At 42.7% G+C, this 21,845-nt stretch overlaps 1 protein-coding gene across 1 annotated transcript in view; it reads left to right on the top strand.

Moving 5' to 3' along the window:
• Positions 1–806: 806 nt before the first annotated feature.
• klf7b (Kruppel like factor 7b) overlaps positions 807–21,845 on the top strand; it is a 64,595-nt gene continuing 43,556 nt past the window's right edge. Inside the window, exon 1 of the mRNA XM_085765736.1 lies at positions 807–1,319. Within this exon, the coding sequence (XP_085621862.1) occupies positions 1,218–1,319 (102 nt within the window). The 5' untranslated portion in view covers positions 807–1,217. The remainder of the gene's footprint in view (positions 1,320–21,845) is intronic.

Genomic DNA, 21,845 nt, shown 5'->3' with positions numbered 1-21,845 from the left:
CTCCTCCACTGCTCATGAGCACTTCGGTTTAGTTAAGTTTAGTTCATGTGAGTTCAAATCCAAGATACTGTATAGCCTATATATTCCTAGTGTCAACACAAACATAAACTGCTGATGCCTGTGGATTTCATCTGTACTAGAGAAATATTAGAAAATAAAAAGCAGGTGGGTAAACGCTCTCTCCTGAACTGAACAGGTGGGCGGATCGAGCTGAGCTCTGAGCTCTGAGCTCTTCCCTCCACTGCGTCCCTGCTCTCCGTGCAGACAGCGCCACATGAAAAGCACATGGAGGAGTCTCTGTGGCGAAGCTGTCACACATCAGAGAGAAAAACAACAACACACAGCCTCTTATCTCCATGCAGCAAACCGGGCGCTGCAGCACACACACACACACACAGGCTCGGCTGCTTCTTTTCTGCACATTCATATGACGACTGTCTGTGTTTCAGCTGTTTTTTTTATCGCCGTTTCCTCGGCAGAAGTAGCGGCAGCCGCACTTGTGGTTTCTCTCCTCTCTGCCCGTGCAGCCTGTAATGATTGAAAGAGGAATGCTGCTGCTTTTATATAGGCCTCTAAAAATAACTCACCCCTCTCTGCCGTCAGCGAGGCGGACTGACAGCCTCCTGCAGCCAATGGCGTCGCTGCATCGCTCCAAGCTCCGCCCACTCCCTCCCTCGCAGCGCCTCCTTAATTGGACGCCAGTGACATCATCAACCCTATTTACCTTATTAGGTCACGCATGAAAGTGACTGACAGGTGGCTCCTCCCCCTGCCTGCCTCCCCTTCTCGCGCCGGTCGCCTGGATTGCAGCGGGGTCCAGTCTGCGGCTGGAGGAGCAAACCTGGCAACCTGGCAGCTCGTACGGAGACCGATTGGCAATCTGGCAATGCGGAAATAGATCTGGCACCCCCGAGCCCGGACTGAGGAGAGAGGCGTGACAGCGCGAGCAGAGAGGAGAGGGAATAGCACTGACAAAGATAAAATAATCAACTCTTTCTTTCCTCTTCAGCTTGTTTTCCTTTTTTTTTTTTTTTTCTTAAATCAAAGTGCTCAGGTGCGCTCGTCTGCACCGGCTGGGCTTTTTCCAGCGTTAGTTTTTATTTTTTATTTTTTACATTTGACAAGTGAGAGAAGAAGAAAAAGAAAGAAGAAGTGCGTTTTTTTTTATCGCTTGGATTCCGGACTTCTTTACTGACTTTTTCCTTTTTGCATCAAGCATGGATGTGTTGGCGAATTACAGTATTTTCCAGGAACTCCAACTCGTTCATGACACTGGTTATTTCTCCGCTATGCCTTCCCTGGAGGAGAACTGGCAGCAGGTCAGCGCTGATGCGTTTTCTCTTCTTTTCCGGGAAACTGAAAGGGGGGTTAGAGAGAGAAACTGGGATGAATTGTCATGTGTGTGCTGCTTTTTTCTTTCTTTCTTTTTTTTTCTTGGTGTTTTGCTCTGTGTGTGTTTTTAGTGTTTTGCATCAGTGGAGCGCTCCGGAGCGGCGGCAGCAGCCCCGTGTAGTTGCGTCTTTTCTTTTTTTTTTCCCTTCCTCTCGCTCACATGGAGCACGGCGAGGTCCGCTGACAGGAGAAAACACACACACACACGCAGAGAGAGGGAGGGAGAGCGAGGAGTTGGTGGGTGAGGAGGGGGAGGATACAGACAGGGAGCTTTACGCACTAATGGCACTAATGGACAAAAAGCATTTTTGAAGAAAAAAAACATGCGTAAAAACACATTTACGCACACGCCCCTCACTACAAACGAAAGCTGATGTAGCCAAATCCTTAAACATAGTTAAGGTGCAATTAAAACATTTTATTATTACCATAAAAAACAGAAGCATGGCACCCCGTGAACCCTTCAAACCTTCAAAACCAAAGCCCTAAAAAGCACCGACCGTCCGGACCAATAAAACTCCACACGCAGGTGATCAGGCTGAGATCTTTGCAGCTTCTCGTTAAGATGTTCTTCTCCTTCGAGGTTGACGTTTTTTTGGGGATGAGAGGATTTCCCCCCTTGCTTCTCCACTGATGAGACAACATTTCTGGTTTCACTTTGTTGATGATCAGATTCAGGTGCTCATGCCTTCCTCTCACTCACTCACTCACTCACTTATCCCATGCGCATACAGTGATGTGCAGTGCTGATGGATGAAGCTCTGAAACGCAGGTGGTCCCTCTGGAAAATGCAGGAGATGATAGAGAAACACTCAGGGCTCAGTGTGGGTGAAATTCAGCTGTTATTTGAGTTTAATGTTATAAAAGAGGAGGTTGTTGGGAGGTGGGGGGTGTTCAGGGTGGCTGTAACTTTCCATGAAGCTCTGAACGGTCTCGGTCCTGTCACATGTGCATCATGAAGTGGAGTCAGACTGTGACAGAGCCGAGGACTGAAGGTGAGAGTGATGATGTGGAGAATATGATGAGTATTTGAATCCCGGGGCGTGAGGCTGTTTTTAGTGAGACTGATGTGATCGATAGACCAGTCTGCCAGCCTGATGTGTGCGGATCATCACACACACACACACACACACACACACACACACACTGAGAGAGGGAGAGAGGGAGGTAGAGAGAGAGAGAGAGGCCTTGGAAGACAGACACATGCCTAATAGCTAGTGACTTGTTCTTAAATAATATATCCGCATCTGCCACTGTTTGTTTGCAGATAATCCTGCTGAATTATGCATCATCACCCACTATAGGACATACAGTAGACTCTGCAGGAGAGCACACACTCTGTTTTATAACCTTTATCTCACATGTAAAACCTCCATTTAATTGTTTTTTATCAGAATTGAAAGAGAAATCACTGTGTGCAGATAAATAGATGGTGGTTGTGGTTTGTGGAGGAGGAGTGGGGAGGTTGGGGGGGGGGGGGGGGCAGTGGAAATTGGAGATTGGAAATATTTTGTATTTGTGGATTTCAGAATCTGAGTGGAGATTGAAAATGCATTTTAAGAGGAGGATTCAATCAGAGAATCAGGCGATTGCAAATATTTTTCCATTAGTTTGCCCCCTTGAACTCGACAAATGGAAGCTGTTCATTAGAAACCATCTCCAGCCCCCGGTGTGTGTGTGTGTGTGTTGTTGTATGTTATTATCACCTTTATTTTGCTATCAGGAGTGTGTGTCTCCCTGCACTGGGATCTGCTCTGATGGAGTCGGGTCGGTCCATTGTGTGTGTGTGTTTGTGTGTGCAGAGGGGGTTCGTTGGACCATGTGCGTGTTTGATCCTCCTGTCGTCCTGAATGGAGCCCACGCTGCATCCCTCCTCTCTCTGACTGTCTTACTGACACAAATCCACGCTGCCTCGTCCTATTTTTAGTCCAAACAGCACATACTTTCATCCCCTGTAACCTATTTTTTTCGTGTGTGTGTCTGTAATCATATTGTTAATTGATTGAGAGGTTTCGTAGAGTTTCAGGTTTTGATGTCACGTCTCATTTTCCACAGAAAAGCTGGAAAAAGCCGTTTAAATCGGTGCCTAGAGACAGGAATGCAGAGACGAGGGAAAAAGTGATCCCATTCATAGAAAACTGTTTTTCAACTCTTCCTCAGCCTGTTACAAATACTGATTAACTCCAATGAGGAAACACTGTCAGTTTCAAATTTGGCAGCAACACCGTGGTGGAGACACAAGACGTAATTGAATGATGGCACCTGTTTTTGTGTGAGAGGCTATAATGACTTATGATCAGTGTCAAATGCAGATTTTGTTTATTCAGGTCCTCATTAGCTAGTTGTTACCCTGGCAACTACTAGTGGCAATCAATAGTAATTGGAGGCAATTGAAGACTTTAGTGAAGGGGCACTCTGGCATTTTTTTATTTTAAGTGTGCATAATTGTTTTCATACCAGGAGTTAGATTAGAAGATGGATAGCAGTTTTACAGTTTCATCTCTGCCCCTTCAGCAATTAGACTGGTCCAAGATGCTAATGACGCTAAATGTTAATTGAGCTCCATAAAGTTGCCTTTAAAATCACTTTACTCATTGTGCCCTCTCATTTTAAAGTCCTTTCAACATTTTTTTATATATTAATTATGAATCAAGTGACTACGTGTGTTGCTCATGTGACCAATGTCTGGCCTGCCCTGAGTGGGTTTCGAACCCGGGTTTCCCACACAGTGGGCGACGATGCTAGCCGTTTCGCCAAGAGGTCAATGACCACTTGGCAAGTGGGTTAGCACGTCTTTTATGGGCGAGTGAGTTTAACTTCAGTACCGCTAACTGCCACACGTCGTCACTTCTCCTCACTACCTCGTGACTGTGACTATATCCACGGACCTCTATTACTGATAAACTCACTATTATTTTTATTCTTCTGCAATTGGCGATGAGCTGACAGACACTATCACCAAAGTCCCACTGAGCTTTTTAGCCTATTTTAACCTGCATCTTGTTAGCTATCAACCAATCACCACCAATAATATGCTTATCACTGCCCGATTTGGATCGTGCCAGTCCGCCATCTTGGACAGCCAGCTATGGCAACCACCAAATGGACAGACCATAATGTCAAGTATCCTAGGTTGAGTGACAAACTCAACTCCAATGTTGTGTTGGTAAAGTTAACTCTAATCTGGTTGCCAGCTATGCAACAGGTAGCCTAGGCTACATAAGATAGGCTAAATGCTTTTGAAGCTAACATTTCCCATTTGCTTCAATTGGTTGTGCTAAGCTAAGCTAACAACATCCTCCACCTTACTGTGTCAGCCCTGATTTTATTTTCTCATTTAGGCTACTATAGGCTATCTAGCATGAAAACTGGTCTTTATATGTTGCAGTTTTCTGGTCGTTCAGAGTGTCGCTTTAATTTTATTCATAAAAATCTGCTTTTAGATACAAGCTCGATTTTGTCAGGGAGGAAAAACGCTGGTTTATTGTGGTTGGACGGCCAGAAGAGAGGGGACAAAGTGTCAGCAGAGACAAGCACACACTGAGACCAGGCACACCCACATTTTTTCCACTCTTGTTCCTTCTGTCTCCCTCTATCCCCTCATTCACTCCATCACACACACACACACACACACACACACACACACACACACACAGTTGGCTGGCATGCACTAATGGAAAGCTATGGTCTGGCAGGACTCATCACGCCACTTTCGACAGTAATTGGCCGTTTGTTGTCAGACGGACAGAGAAACACACTCACGCATGCGCACACTTGCACACACACACACACACACACACACACACACACACATGCAAAACAAACACACCACGCACACAAACAACCAAATTTGTGTGTGTCATTTATCTTTCCCGTCTGTCCCTGCATCATGCTCCTGGTCTTTGTTTCCTTGTACAGGCCGCTTTTATCATCTGCTTTGCATCATGGCTAAACATGTGGACCCTCCCTCTCTCTCTCTCACACAGACACACACACACACACACACAGACACACACAGACACACACTGACACACGCACACACCTGTCTATCAGTCTTGTTGCCTCTGACAGTATGAGCCCATGTTGTGCGTATAATTGCTGCATCTTTGCAGGATTGGAATGATGTGATAGGCTTTAGGGATTTGTGTGTGTGTGCTTGCGTGTGTATGTGTGTGTGTGTGTGAGAGAGAGAGAGAGAGAGAGAGAGTGGTGTCGTAGGATAAAATGGCAAACCCAGACTTCCAAATGAGATGTAATCCATTTATTTCAAAGCAGAGCTGCAGCCAAAGTCTGGAGAGCGAGAGGGAAAAACAGAGATTGTGAAAACAGGAGGATGATTGAGGTGAAAACTGAAGCTGAGGTTAAACTGGTCGACTCTCACTCAGTCTCTCTCTCTTTCTCTCTTTCTCTCTCTCAGTGTCTTTCTCCTTTCGCCTCTTAATTTACATGCTCCCTGTGTCTATAGTTCTCTTCCAGGCTGATTGATTTATTTGCTGTGGTGTTGTTACAGCACTATGCGAGACCAACCGGCTCTGTGTTGCTGATATACAGTTTCTCCCTGACGAGCCATGCAGCCTGCAGCCCTTCGTTTGTCTCAACAATGTGTCCTGACAGTTTTCAGTATCTACGACACAGTATTAGGGCCAGTGCAGGAAAAAACACATACACACATACACACACACACACACACAGGCTGGAAGAGAGAGGGAGTACATTTCTGAGGTCAAACTCTGAATTATCAAGTTTAAGGTCGTAAATTGGATGTTCTCTGACATTATGAAGTCAAATTTGTGTCAGAAAAATCCAAAATTTCTAGATTTTTTTTTTCTTTTTAATCAAGGATGATCCTTAATTTACCAAATGTATTCCTTTGATTATCTGATGCAGCTACAATATGTTAATGTTGCACCTCCTCATTAGATTAGATGGTGCAGCTGTAGCTTAAACCTCGTGGTGCCTGTGCCCCTCCAACATTGGAAAGTGTAGACACCTATTTCCTTCCTTGATTACAAAAAGGACTTTTTCTGACAAATTTGTGACTTTATTTCCAAGTTTTTCTCTTTGTGACTTTAAACTTGAAATAGGCCATTGACTGTATCCGCTGCAGGTTATACAGACTCAACCACTGCATATTTCTGTCCGGTCCTCAGTGTTTCTGCAAAGGAAATTACCTCAACTTTCAAATCTGAGTATAATAGCTGCACCACAACCAGAAACAAACATGATTCTTTATTTCTCCACACAGCAACAACAACCTCCTCATCTCAAAGTCTCTGTTTTCTACTGTAACTGTCAATATCACAATAACTCAGTCCAGTCATTTGGCTGCTGGAGCTTATTGGATGTTCTTCACACTCAGGGAGGAAGTCATTTTTTAACATCTTATTTGAACTACCTGTGTATTATGATTGTTATTGTTGTAATAATAACAACTGAGTTATTTAATCACACACATAATCTTCCCCTCACTGGCTCACAATCGCAGGATGTGTGTCAGCAGTTAATTACATTATGTCAGTTCCTGTTTGGACTGAAACTCTTGAGACACTTTTTATATATATACACAAAGCTAAAGAGCCTATAGATTATATGTATTTCTTTTATTCTTGATGGCAAAAAACCCCCAAAAAATAAATTTTCCTTTTGCCCTGTTTTACACATTCCCATAAACTGCGACCCGCTTCCACTTGCAACACATGAAGCAAAGCCACCGACTGTAACGGTCACTCAGCTGGCTCTCTCTCTTTGGTAACCTGTTAACCCACTGCACCGACCGCTGGATGAACTAGTTTCCTCTCTAGCTCTCTCCTCTTTTCCTCTCTTCTTCTCTCTCTCTCTTTCCCCATGGCATGATGCTGGCCCAGGGAAGTTTGACAAGATAATGAATTGCTATGCATGCTGCAGTTTTTCACATTTCACAGCCCAGTAACTCTGTATGTAGGATGGAGGCGGAGGAGGAGGAGGAGGAGGGGGGTGTTGGGGGGTGGAGGTGAGGAGGACGAGTGGAGGAGGAAAGGATGAGAGCGAAAAGAAAAACACCAGTGGACACAATGAATGAGCCGCGATGAACAAATGCACGTGAAAGTTAAGTCAGGAAAAAGGAAGCCAACCTGTTTTTTTTATTTTTTTACACAACCTTCCTTTTGTCTCTTCCGCCACACACACACACACACACACACACACACACACACACACACACACACACACACACACACACAGAGTTATGTAATTGTCTGTGGAGCACAGCTGCTTCCTCATAGCCACAGCAGACGAAAAAAAAAGAGGAAGACAAGGGAGTAAAACAAAGGAATGAAGAGAAAAAGGAGGAAATGCATCACAGAAAAGTGAGAGAGTGACAAAGACAGAAACAGAGAGATAGAAAGAGAGAAGAAGCTGCTGGTTGAATTTTTCAATTCAAATTCAATTTATTATGTAATAAGTTATCAAAAATAATGTAATAAGTTATCAAAAATATACTTTGGTGTATAAGACAACTGCTCCAGGTCACAGTCTGAGCTGCTGTGGAGTTTGATGCACTTTTCCTACTTTGAATCCAAAAAGGTCAAAGGTCACGTCGTATATTAACCAGAAAATCCAGAAACCATTTAATCTGATTGACGAGGATGTATTGATTATCCCAATATGACTCCACAGTGTAAATGAAGACTATAAACCAGAAGAGTGTCAGTGAAATCTGATCTGAAATCAGATGTTTTGCTCCTGAGCTGAATCACATTAGTGTTAATATCAGATTTTATTTAGACGTATAACATCCAGCTGTGACGGGCTCTGCAGCCTCGTTCTGTTGACGTTCTGTGGATGTTTTGGGAAAGTGGGAGATATTAGAGCTGTCAGAAATTCCTCATATCAGATTGAATCACATCTCAGGCAGCTGAGTGCGTTTTTTTTTTTTTTTTTAACCGCTCAGCCACTCGTAATTTCTCTCTGAGCTGAAGCTCTTTAAACTCGGGTCGATGAGCAGAACTCTAATCTGTCTTCATACGTCAGCCCGGTGATTGACTGACGACCCATCCAGGGTGACCCGCCGCTTGCCCACTGCATGCAGAGACTGACTACCACCCACTGTGACCCTGAGCAGGACGAGCTTGATAGACAATAGATGGATGGATGTGAAAGATGATTCCTATAGGCGCCTACTAGCCATGAGGTGCTGCTTTAGTATTTTGATGCAGTGAGAAATTTGACATAATCACTTACATGTAGGCTACTCTCTGATTCTCTTTTAAATAAAGGGATAGAGCTAAGAGGGTAAAGGGGTAAGACACATTTCCCAGAATGCACCAGAGATAGCTGATATCTACACAAGCAGCTGGTGGGACATGCAGGTGTTCGTATTTTCACCATTAATAAGGATTTAAAATCACAACAACTAACTTATGTTACATTCAATCTTGTGTCTGCTGTTCTTCGTACAGTAGGAAGGTTTCCAGAAACATCTCTGTTATGCTGTTTGTTACGTTCACTTGTGCATTCTTGTTTGAGAGTCCAACATAGGAAGTGATATACAGTCAAATTTAAGTCCAACAGCAGCAAATAAGTTTAAAGAGATAGTTCAACATTTTGGCATTTCGAGGTAAATTCATGCAAAACAGCTGATGCGCGTTCCCGTCGGGGGCAGTTTTTCATCAAGCAGTCTCTGCATTTACCTCTAAAACAACTCTGTCTCGTAACATTCTCTTATTATCTCATAGCGTGGTGAATGTGCAGGTCACAACTTGTCCACCAGAGCGTTTTGGAGTTGTTGGATTGTGTATTTGATGAGTTTGATGAGGGAAATAAAGAAATCCCATGAGCCTCCGTAGCGTAGCTCTGAGCAGCTCGCGACTCTGCTCCGCCGTTCTAAATATAGCTTGCACCGACAAATAAAGGTAACGGACCTACTGCTATGACTATAGGGATTATGGCAATGGGCCAATTTACCAAAATGTTGAACTATCCCTTTTACTTTTCACTACACACAACTTAGTTGTGGTGTCTCATTTCATAGGGGAATATTTCTACCTTTTTATCTTTATCTCTTGCAGCCGAGTGGTAGATGATGAAGGTGTGTCAATCAGAAATTGGACTGTCATTTTACAGTAGTTATATTTAGGAGCTGCCTGCATTCAAAGCTCATACATGTAGATCTAAGGACAACATAGATCAGAGAAAGAAAAACCATGTGAAGCTATAAAAGAAGTCAGATGTGTGAAAACTAAAACCTGTAGTCCCAAACACACTCCCCTCACTTCTTACAGTGTGGAAGCGGGTGCCAATACTTTCCTCAATATGAGCCCCTCTAATCACTGCATTCATTCATTTTCTCTTTTTTTATCGTGCTCCCAAACACACACAGTTATTGTCTTTTCCTCATAATTTGAAATCGCTCGAGTCGAACACACACACACACACACACACACATATGCACACACTGAGCCGACAAGCCATAATTCAGTAAGTGAATAAGGCATTCAGTCTATGGTGGCAGAGATTAGATAAGAAAGTGAGCAGTCAGACCGCCACGGCAGGAAAGCAGAACAAATGAACTGCACTCGTGATGATGAGAGCTTATACTGTGAAAGCCATAGCCCTGATCTTTCAAGATGAGTGGTTTTCTATGGAGGGCAACTCTCTCCAGCACCATTCACCACCGAGTCCGATTACTACAATTTACAAGGAGATTTACCCATTCATGCCTTCATGCTCCGAGTGCGCCGCGAGCATCAACTGTTGTGTATACGAATCATCGCACTGCACATCATGTACATTAACATACAGAGGAGTAAACACTGGGAGCATGGTTTAAACTACATGTGTTTGGTAGAAGGTCCAAATATCAGCATGAGCTAAACTTTGAAGGAATGAGGAGCTGGAAAAGTCCAAAATGGAAAAGTAAAGACTGCTCCTAAAAGAAAAAAAAAACATGGGCTTTAGTCATGATTTTCCAAGCACTTTTTCTCAAATTCAGCGATAAAAATCTGCGTCTGGTTTATAATTAACAGCACCACCAAACTTCCAGTCACTCAATAACTGTCAAAGTTTCCATTATCATTGTTATTTGAAATGTTTTATTATAAGAAATGTGCGTGAGCCTCCTCCAGAGGTCGTGTATCTGCACTGAATGATGAACAGCACCAAAACCCATGATTGTACTTTTTGAGGATTACAGCAAGATGAAGTTGGTTTTTTTTCTGACTCGGTGCAGTCGGTTGTTGAGGCTCTGTGATGTTGCTACACTACAGTATCTCCACATTATCGATTGATGGATTTTATTTAACTCCTCCATTTTCTGCAGGAGACTGAATTTTTCTGGCCAAACGCTCACTCACATTTGGGAAGTTGCTTCAAAATAGAATCGATTTTATTCGTTTATATTAAAAAGAACTCCTCTCGGTGATCACAGCCTGAGATGTGTTGACACACACACACACAAACACACACACAGGTGTGTTGTGCTGTGTGTGTTTGTGTCTCTACATCCTGCTGAGCCAGTGTTTGCAGACCGATTGGCTCAGGGATAATAAAGCCCTGTGACCTGGCGTCCATCCAACTCTACTCACCCGGCTCTGTCTGTCTCTGTCTCTTTTTTCTTTCCTCTTCCCTCCCTCCTCCTCCTCCTCTTCCTCTTCCTCTTCGCCCCCATTCCCTCCCTGACATCCTTTTGTTTATGCACGTTTAGAATTTGCACTTTTGACAAAAAGAAATCAGAATGGAAATGATAGGAATTTCAAAATAAAAGGCTAAATATAGCAGAGAGATCCTCCTCTGGTCCGAGGTGGAGAAGTTGTCGTGTCAGCAAAGAGAGGCTGCAGTAAAAGCTGATGGAACATATTTTCCAGCTAAACAATGACATTGTCTGCCCCATGTTTCGTCTTCTTTTTCTTTCTTTCTTTCTCCTTCTCTTTCTTCTTTCTTCTCCTCCTTCTTCTTCTTCTTGGTCGTTACTGCCAGAGTGGAAAACTGTCAGAAATCCAGGAAAAAGGGGACAAGGAGAGTATAAGGAAGGAAATCTGACAAAATCACTGCATTTGTTCATAAAAAATAAAAACATAAAAATCCAGCGGCAGTGAAGTGAAGTTACTGCAGCTCTCCTTATGATTTCATATTTTTACTTTGGAAACTTTTCCTTTCACACATCTGGAGGGAAACGCAGCCTCTTCCTGCCTCTGGAGGTGATAGCTCCTGTACTCTACTCACTCACATGCACTGTTTATGAGTGTGTGTGTGTGTGTGTGTGTGTGTGTGTGTGTGTGTGTGTGTGGGGAATGACATCATTCAAAGTGTGCAGGATGTTGACAGTGGCAGAGGCATGTGTGTGTTTCTTTGTGTAAGTATGTGTGTGTGTGTGTGTGTGTGTGTGTGTGTGTGCCAAGGCCTACAGTTGGCAGTACACTCAGGATACACACTTGCAGCTGGTTAACAAAGATCTAGTAGACGAGTGTGTGTGCGGGAAGTTCCCTAGTTTGTTGTATCAGGTTGGGACACTTTGGAAATTTGGTGTCGGCCTCGAGTGGCCGTTTGAGGAACTGCAGTTTTTGTCTCTTTTGTCACTTTTCAGCCCTCGAGTCGCCGTTACATAACAAAAACCTTAAAATTGAATCCAATAACTGTGGTCCACTGTTAGTTTTACAACTTGAATAGAGTCTTGAATTAATTTAGACGAGAACATTTCGAAAACTAGATATCATCATGTGATCACAATCAGAGAGCCCCCCCTCAACAAAAACACTGATCTAAGATAATGTTGAATTATTGCTGAAGAGTGCGTCTGTGTGCGACCAGCTCCTGCTGAAGAGTTTCATTAGGGATGTCACATTGTTTCAGGGCATTTGAGCATAATATACTGTGTGTTAGTGTGTGTGTGTGTGTGTGTGTATGTGTGTGTGTGTGTGTGTGTGTGTGTGTGTGTGTGTGTGTGTGTGTGTGTGTGTGTGTGTGTGTGTGTGTGTGCTGAGACAGAACAAGAGACAGAGTTGCAGTGATGACGGAGTGTGCCAGTGTTCCAGTACGCCTTTATGCATGCATGATTGGTGTGTGTGTGTGTGTGTGTGTGTGTGTGTGTGTGCAGAGTGGGACACGGTAAATGGGTCAGATGCAGCGGAGGAGGATGACCTTGGGAATTTGTCCTGTTTTTCTTCACGAGTCTGCCGACGCATTTCTTTGTCTCTCAGAGAGAGAGAGAGAAAGAGAGAGAGTGGTAGAGAGACAATGACGGAGAACTGAGAGTCAACAGATGGAGACAAAAGCTCCATTTGTTGACAGAAAATGAGAATCTTCCTCCAAACTGTCGCCACAAAGTTTGGGCGCTCGTTGATGTTGTTGATGAAACACAAGCAGCTATAAGCTGCAGCGTCTGCATTTTTTTCCTTAATTGGATGTAATCTATAAAGGCTACGTTAACACACAGGTCCTAGCAATCGGAGCAGACTTTTTGCGTTTTCACCCTTTACACAGGGACGCAATGGCGGAGCATTTTTAACCCTCCTGTTGTCTATCTGTTCCCTTCCTCCATCCTTCCTTCTTTCCTTCCTTTCTCCCTTCCTTCTTTCCACAATCCCTTTTCCCTTCCTTCTTTCGTCCCTTCTTTCCCTTCTTCTTTCCTTCTTCTTCCTTCCTTGAACAAATATGTTCCCTCCCTCCCTCCCTTCCTAACTTCCTTCCTTCCTTCCTTCCCTTCGTCCTTCCTTTTTCCTTCCTTTTTGACCCAATTGACCCAATCTGTTCTCTCCCTCCATCTATATTTCATTCCTTTTTCCCTTCCTTCTTTCCTCCCATCTTTCCCTTCATCCTTCCTTCCTTCCTTCCTTCCTTGACCCATGAAGGACAACAGGAGGGTTTAAGATTTCCACTCTGGAGGGTGAAGGTTTCACTTCTTTGCGTTTTCAAGCCCCGAAAATGCCGCCGCCATCTAAACGAAAGGCATATCCAATGAAATATGTTGCCGTTTTCATCTGCGAGCGTTGTGGTGTAAACAGGGCCTAAGGAGAGCGTGAAAACCAAACCCAGACCTGAAGCGTGCGTTCACACTCATTGTCATGGTTCTGTCCTCCTGGCTCCGCTCACACTTTGTTTAAAAGCAAACTTTGCGTACACAGGTTTCTTTGTGTTACGTGTCATTCCTCTCCTCCTTGACGGCTCCTGATTGGTCGGACCCACCTGACATGACCACGAGATATCAAACAAGAAAGCAGCTGCAGGGTCAGCAGAGTTAAACGTCTGAGTCACTAACTGAATCCACATTATGCCATTACCTCTAATGTCTTTCCTCCTGCAGCTCTGCAGAGATCCGACTCTGTGTTTTGGATCAGGCTGATTGGATCATTCGTTTAACTTGTAACGTTGTTAAAAGGAGACGCTCTCTTCTCGCTGCTGTCACTTCTGCTCGGACTTTTTATGCTCCAACGTCCAAACACAGACTTTTTATTTAGCGCCACCAAGTGTGAACGTATTCATCATCATGGATGTTTGACTTGTGGTTTAACAGGTCTCTCTCCGTTTTGCAACATTTGTCGTCGATGTGTTTTTTCTGTAAGTTTCTCTAAACCAGGCCAGCTGTGTGCTGCTGCTGCTGCTGCTGCTGCTGCTGCTGTGTGTGGACAAATGGTTGTGGTGTCTGGCCCAGCAGTGCCATGCCTGCTATACTGGGATATGTGGGTCGTCAGCTATTTTAATCCACAATGTTGCCAGGAATACCTGAGGGAATAGACAAGTGCTGCAGTGTGTGCATGTGTGTGTGTGTTGGGGGGGGGGGGGGGTAAATGTGGTCCATACATGTGCACAGAGGACAGAGAATGAGACCGAGGCGTGTCCACGATAATGCAGATTAATTTGAAAATGCTGTTTACACGTCAAACAGCGTTGTAAAGACTCAGAGGAGCTGATGGACGGAGAGTTAACGCTCTTTTTTTAGTCACATTACGGCTCCATCTGTTGCATAAATGGGAAATAATCAGAAGATTAATTGATAATTTCAATAACAATAGCAGCTTCAGCCGCCACCGCGCTGTAAGTCACAGTGGTTTTTTTTGTTTTGTTTTGTTTTGTAATGTATGTGGTCGTTCCCACTCGACCGTGCCGCATGAGACCAGCGTGTCCACTCTGCAGCGTGGCTCTGAGCCCGGAGCAAAGACAAAAGAGATGCATTCTCAGATTTATGCACATTAGTATGGACATGGCCTCAGTTTCCAGCTGGATGAAAAGCAAACTCCACTTTGATGCCAATTGCAGACACGATGTGTGTGTGTGTGTGTGTGTGTGTGGATGGTAGAGGGGAGACATCTGAATTATTTAAGGATGAACTGCAGGACACAGCAAAAGTGGAGAAATAGAGGGTGTTTCTCTTTTACCCCCAAGACAACTTTCTAATGCAGAGAGGGCTTCGTAGGGCAACTCTGCAAACACACACACACACACACACACACACACAATCGCACACACACATACACACGCAACACAGAGGGAGGCATGTATGAGTCATGTGTCCGCCTGCTTTGCCTTCCAGAAAGACCAATGAGATCAGTGGCTTCCTGAAAACACAAAGAGCTGTGTGGAGGTAAAGGAGGGAGAGAGGGAGAGAGGCTGGTGTAAAAAAAAAAAAAGTGTGATGACAGTAGAAGCTTCCCTGGAGATGCACGCACACACACACACACACACACACACACACACAATCTTCTACATCTATCCTTTTGAAGGCTCTTCTCTGACGACAGTGAATCACTATCACATAAACTCTGAACCTGCAGTCGTTCCAACTTTTTACATCATTCAAACACATTTTTATTTTTATTTTTCATTTTGCTTGTTTGTAGGTTTTTATCAAGATCAGATCAACCTTAAAAGAAGTATTTACAACTATTATATACATTATATTGTAAATTCAACAACATACAGATAAGTAGAGTAAACCTGAGCAGACATGTGAAGAAATCTAATAAACACAGGTGCCTCTACACATGGTATACTGTATATCAGCTTGTACTTGATGGTTTTAATAAGTGTGAAGATGGTGTGAACCTTCCTCCTCCACCACCAACAAAATTATAAATAAGTTCATATTATTTAGAAGAGAGGTGTTTAAACCTGAACCTGGAGAATAAGGAGCAGAGATTTAGATTTTTAATTATTTTTATTTATCACCTGTGTGCATATAAACTGTGATTTTTACGTCATGTTTTCGTGAGTGACAACATCCAAAACAAGCAATAATGATGGAAAAGGCTGAAAAAAGAGCAGAAGTTAGTCATTATGGTAATTCAGCATTTTACACTTTCAAATTAAAAGTCCTCAGCTTCTTTATTTTAGTTTCCTTGAGCAGTAAATGGAGCAAAATGGACATTGTTTGTCAAATAAATGTCAATTTTTGCTCCAAAAATGTCATTCAATTAGTATTTTTTGTCTGTACAGTACTGTACAGCATGTTATTTTACAACAAGAAATCAGATGAAGTGATTGCAGCTCGGGACGTCTGACCTTCGTGCAGTCGAAACACGTGACACATTTAAATTATTCAGTGTGATGAAGTTGTTTTTGGAGCTCGGTGATGCATTCAGGGTCTGAGTTTCCCCCCGTATGAGTGAGTGATGTATTGTAAAAGGACAAACAGTTAAAGCTGATAATGTGGATCCTCAACAATACAATGAAACACACACGCACGCACACATATGTACGTTTTACATTGTACTGATGATCACATGTTACTGTGTAGGACATAATAACTCAATTAATCAGCCTGATATGATTTGGCTCTCTTTGATAAATTCTCATTACAGATAATGAAGTGAGTGAATTTAAACGAGTGGAACATAAAGGACGGGATCAGCTGCTGTTGTGTCTTAATGGATTGACCCTTTCTATATAGGAGGGTGTGTGTGTGTGTGTGTGTGTGTGTGTGTGTGTGTGTGTGTGGTGGGGAGGAGGAGGGATGATGTGAGGGATGAGGTCATTGTGTTGTGTGAGCATGCGTGACTGTGTGTGTGTATGAAACAAAGGCGGATGGGACTGAGTGTGTGTGTATGAATGATGACTTCACTTTTGCATTTATTTATGATCAGTGTTGCACCTCCAGCAGTGTGTGAGCATGTGTGTGTAGTGTGTGTGTGTGTGTGTGTTTTCCACTTTAAAGGGAGTAGAGTGAAAGGATTCAGTATCTAAAATCTATATCTAACACATCACAGAGTCTTTACCATCACAGCATCAACACTGACTCATACAAACCAACAGAAACACAAACTGTATCAACTACAATGTCGTTTTATTAACACAGAGCAGGGGAAATTTGACTTCTTATCATTTATCCACTGTTTGGTAACAATTTATAATGACTACACATTATTAAGTATTAGTTGAGCACTAGTCAATACTTAATTCATCATTTATAAAGAATTGTTCCTACATTGATTCTAATTAGTCTGTAATTTCCAAACACACGTACAAATGTTTAACTCTAGATGATAAATGTTCATCTAAATAGTTTGTTAATCATTTATTTAAACTTAAAGTATAAATGCTGAATCCAGCAGTTATTAAATATGAAAATTCAACACATTATAGATAAGCTATAATAGATGAGCTTATTGATTACAACTTAACCATCTCTAACTGTTTATAGATTGCATACCAATAATAATCAGTGTAGGAATGAAATAAGTCTGTAGGTTTGTATAAGGTGTGTAGTTATTATAAAGTGTTACCAGATGTTTTTGTTCATTCATATAAAAACAAACATGTTACAGCCTCAGTAAAAACACGTTTGTATCCGTTTTAAGCAGCTCTGTTGAACCTGTTGGTCTAAAACCTGAGTGTTGTGAACTAAAAAGACAGAACTGACATTATATAGATATTAAATGTTTCTTATGCAGTTTAATCTAAATGTACAACTAGATGGAAACTCAGTGGTAAGTCTGTTTTCCTCTGTTGTTGAGCATCAAGCAGCAACATGTGTCGACCAGGTGATGTTGTGTAATGACGTCCTGGTCTCAGTCAGGAGCCAGATGTGTGCACAGATGTGCGTTGCTGAGAGAAGTTGAGTGATATTTCTGTGTAAAATGGAAACATTTGCACAAAGAGAAGTGGGTAGAAGTAGAAGTAGAAGTGAGTGGGTTTTGGCTTCCAGGTTTTTTAAAATTCATTCTCTCATATTTCCAGCTGAGCCTTAAACCAACACTTTTCTACTTAACTTGGCTCGAGTGTTGATTTAAAAGCTTCTGTCTCCGCTGCAGATCATCAGACGGCATCGCAGGCCGGTCCACGCTGCTGTTGACTCTCGGCCTCTGATGCGCATCAGCAGCTCCTCTGCACGCTCTCCCTGTTACAGCTCTGCTGCTTTTTTTAAATAAACACTATGATCCTGCTCTGAACTGTCATTAATGACTCAAAGACGCAACAGTGGGACAGAGGATCTGTTTGGGATCAACTCAGCTTAGCAGCAACAGATTTACATCTTATTAAAATCACCTGCACTTATGGTGCGTTCACTTTCCCTGGGAAATCAGAGCTGGGAATGAGGTCACGTCCTAGTCGACCACGTTCCAGTCCCCTTTAAAGGATCAATACCAACAAAAGCTATTGTGTTGGTTGGTAGCACTGTTAGCACTAAGTGACTTGAACACAACACAACAACATGTCTACTGGTGGGAGCTGCACAATACTGTCAGTACAACTCATTTAATGAGAAAAACTAGGACTTAGTGGTTGATAAAACAGCGTAATGTCCAGATTTATTATTTTTACTGTTGATGCACAACTGGAAACTCTATGAAAATACATTTTCTAAGTTGCAATGAAACGCACCGTTAATCAGTCAAAGGCCCGACAAGTCTGAGGGCTGTGACCACGTTTCTGTTGATTATTCGCACAATGTTGTCTTTGTTTGTTTTATTTTTTTGAAACTTGATTTCCTATTATGTATTTCTTCATATCGTTCTCCTGAGTACAGTAGGTCACTGTGTGGTTGTGTGTTCACACAGTAAACTGCTGTGTCCCACAAAGAAGACAGAGCAGCAGTTTGCACAGATCGATGAATGTAGACAGTAGCAGGAACCGGTGCAGAGAGAGACAGGTGCAATAGACTTGATAAAATCTGAACTCGAGTGTTTGTGGCTTCATATCTGCCTCCCATCGATGTGAACCTCTCTGAACTTTCATCTGCATTCAGATACGATTTTATTTTTGAAACATTTTTCCAGCTCCGTCAGAAACAAGAAGGCCTGAGGTGAATGGTCTGTAGAGTCTCTATCAGGCTCCATGGTGTCAGTGAGCAACTGTTCTTTACATAATGATCTCTATAGTGTGATGATGTTATATGTTCTGACATTTACAGAGCACGTTACACTCAGAGCAATGACACACACACACACACACACACACTGTAACACAGTTGTTGATGTGACCTCTTATAAGGCAAAGGTGAAGATCTACTTCAACACTGTTATTGCCGCCTGAGTGCATCCAACTCTATCATTTTCTGTGTGCGTGTGTGTGTGTGTGTGTGTGTGTGTGTGTGTGTATGTGTGTGTGTGTCTTTTGTTCTGCCATCTCTTCTCCTCCTCCCGTCTCTCTTCACGTCTTTGTCTCGGTGTTGTTCACCACGCCGCCTGCTTTTCTTTGGCCCTCTCATCGCTCTGAGCAACGAAGATTAGCTTGGTGCGTGTGGGCCGCATGCACACACACACACACACACACACACACACACACACACATACACAATCCAGCTTCTTATAACAAGCTGTTAACCCCCGTTTATAAGTGTGGCCTTTGAATCAGCTCGGTGAAAGGGAGTGTAATCCCTGCCGGACCATTTAATGGTAATCTCCATATCCTGATTAGATTACACACAAACACACACACATACAACGCACAGACGTTGACTCCAAGAGAAGTGAAGTGAAAACAAATTTCACATAAACCAACTGGAGATATCTTTGTCTCTCTTCTCTCTTTGTGTATTTTACTTTTCATTCATCTCTGGACGTGTCTTTTTCTTCTACGTGATCACACACAGTCGAGATTAACACCACGGTGTCTTTTTATAGCAGTTTTGCCTTTATGTTTTCTAACTGACAGCACAGAGTGACAGGAAACATGTTGAGTGCATCCATGCCTTTATATAATATATATCTGTATTCAACTGTATTTTTAGGTATATTGCAGTTTATTAACAACCAAATGTTTTTTAAAGAGTCTCTCTGAACTTGGACTGAAGCCTAAAACTCATGCTTTCCCATATCTCCACTCACACACGCCACGACGGTCTGCAGCGAGCGTCTGTGTGGTGTGTGCAGCCTGAAATTTATGACCATGGGACTTCATATGCACACAATGTGAAGCGCCAGCAAATGTGTGAACTCCTCAGTGTGTGCAGACGGACCGACAGTCGGCTGCGTCCAGACTGACAACCGCCCTGTGTCCAAAAAAAAAAAAAAAACGCAAGATAACAATTTTCTATGCAGCCTGTGGCCCGAACGCAGAGGGCTCACTAGTGTAACTCTATAGTTGTGTGTTTCATTGGTGTCTTGATGCTGAAACCTGCACATGCTGATTTTATTCAGTGGCAAAAGAAACAGGCAGCATTGTCACTTGTTATTCAAACACGCTGAACTCACTTTGAGTTCACTGCAGCAGTTTGACTATTTCAGACGCTGTAAGTCAGTCTTACATGAAAGTTTGTGCTCGGACTTGTTTTCATTGACAACATTGTTGGATTTAGACTTGACAACCACACTGATGTATCGTAATCTGTGCTTTTCCAGCTTTGATTTTGCAGCTCTTAAAGCATCTGAATTGGATCTATTCTACATCCAAGCTCACTTTAGTTTCCTGGAAAGTTTCCCTAAAAAATGAACGTCACATGACATCCCCCAAAAGGTTAATTCATGTTACTGATGAGATCCACTTAATGATGCAGTTGTTTTCCGCAGCCACAGCTTATTATCGTGGGGGGAAAAAACACTCGGACCACAACCCTGTTAGTTAAATTCATTTTCGTTAAGTGTTCAATTACTCTTAATGTCACAAAGGAAACAATGCCAACTCCAGTGGAACCAGCTGGCCTCGGCTCTGACCTGCTGTTTGGACTGGTGCTTTGTTTTCCATACATATTAAATTTAAATTTTACAGTTTACAAAAACACAAACACACTTGTGCACACGCACTCATGTCACAACCTTCCAAAAGCATTAATTGTTCAGTTTGTCCCTGCAGCATCATCCACAATACTAATCGTCGACTGGCCAGAGATAAACAGATGTGTTATTGTTATTTAAATGTATTTATCTGCTATGTTTATTAAATCTAATCTGCTCCATCTGTTCTCCACGACACGCCTGGTCACTAAAAGTCGGTGGAGTTAAGCTCTGATCTACTGACTCCGTGAGCAGTGAGTTGATCCCCATCTTCCCTCTTCTAACCAGTGAGAAGATAAATTCACTCTCCCGCTCTTACTCACTTTTTCCACCAGCTACAGGCGAGACACTTTATTGCCCCGCTCTGACGTCTCACCCCGGGAGCACAGCGTTTATGAAAGTGCGTCTCCAGCTCCCACATCCAAACATTTAATATCACAGTTTAAGGAGAATATCTCCTCTGAATATCTCAAGGAAATGGTCCTCTCGAGCTTTAGGGGGGGAAAAGAGGGGCTGAGTCGAATTAAGGATTGTTCTGATAGCGGGAGATTTCAGCTGGTACGATATAAAAATATGCTCAGTGTGCACGACTCAAAGGTCAAACTGAGTGAGATCTATGAGTCCGTTTCCCTTAAATGTGACGTGTGAGTCTGAGGATGAGGCTTTAACTCACCTCCTGTGGTCAAACCCGGAGGTGGTGAAGTTCATGGAGGAGATATTTCACAGACACAGTGTCCTCGCTGACTGTAACTCTGCTTTAATGGGCTGAACACAGAGTCAACTGGCTCTTAGGTTCAACGTGACTGAGGCCAAAAGACTCATTCAGCTCAATTTAATTCAATTTTATTCGTATAGAACAAAAGCAAAATCCACTTTGTCTCAAGATAAGGTTGAGACTTTATGACCGAGAGAAACCGAACAGTTACCTCATAGAGCAGCACTTCAGATGATCAGATGATTTTAATTATAATATTGTACAAAATAATAACAGTTTATTGTTATAACTTTAATACTGGTTGATAAATAAATTGATAAGAATAAGACTGAAGACTCTGTGGACTCCATTCTGCATTTCAAGTATTTGGCCAAATATACTGGAGTGTCATTATAGAGAAGTGCTGGATGTATAGATGAGACATACTGTAACAGTGCTGCTGCATACGTGCAGACTGTTTACCATTTGCATGTATAATTAACTAACACTAATGCAGTGTACTTATATATATTTAATAATCATAATGTATTCTGGCCTCTTTTCAGTAGGTGGGTGGGTGGAGGGTTTTGTTTTTTTGCAGTTTTCTCTCCTTTTTTGTCTTCTACATATTTTCTGCGTAG

This window comes from Trachurus japonicus, chromosome 21 (genome assembly GCF_045865225.1).
Source record: "Trachurus japonicus isolate A0001 chromosome 21, Traja_1.0".
NCBI lineage: Eukaryota > Metazoa > Chordata > Actinopteri > Carangiformes > Carangidae > Trachurus > Trachurus japonicus.
This window is presented reverse-complemented; position numbering and strand designations above follow the sequence as displayed.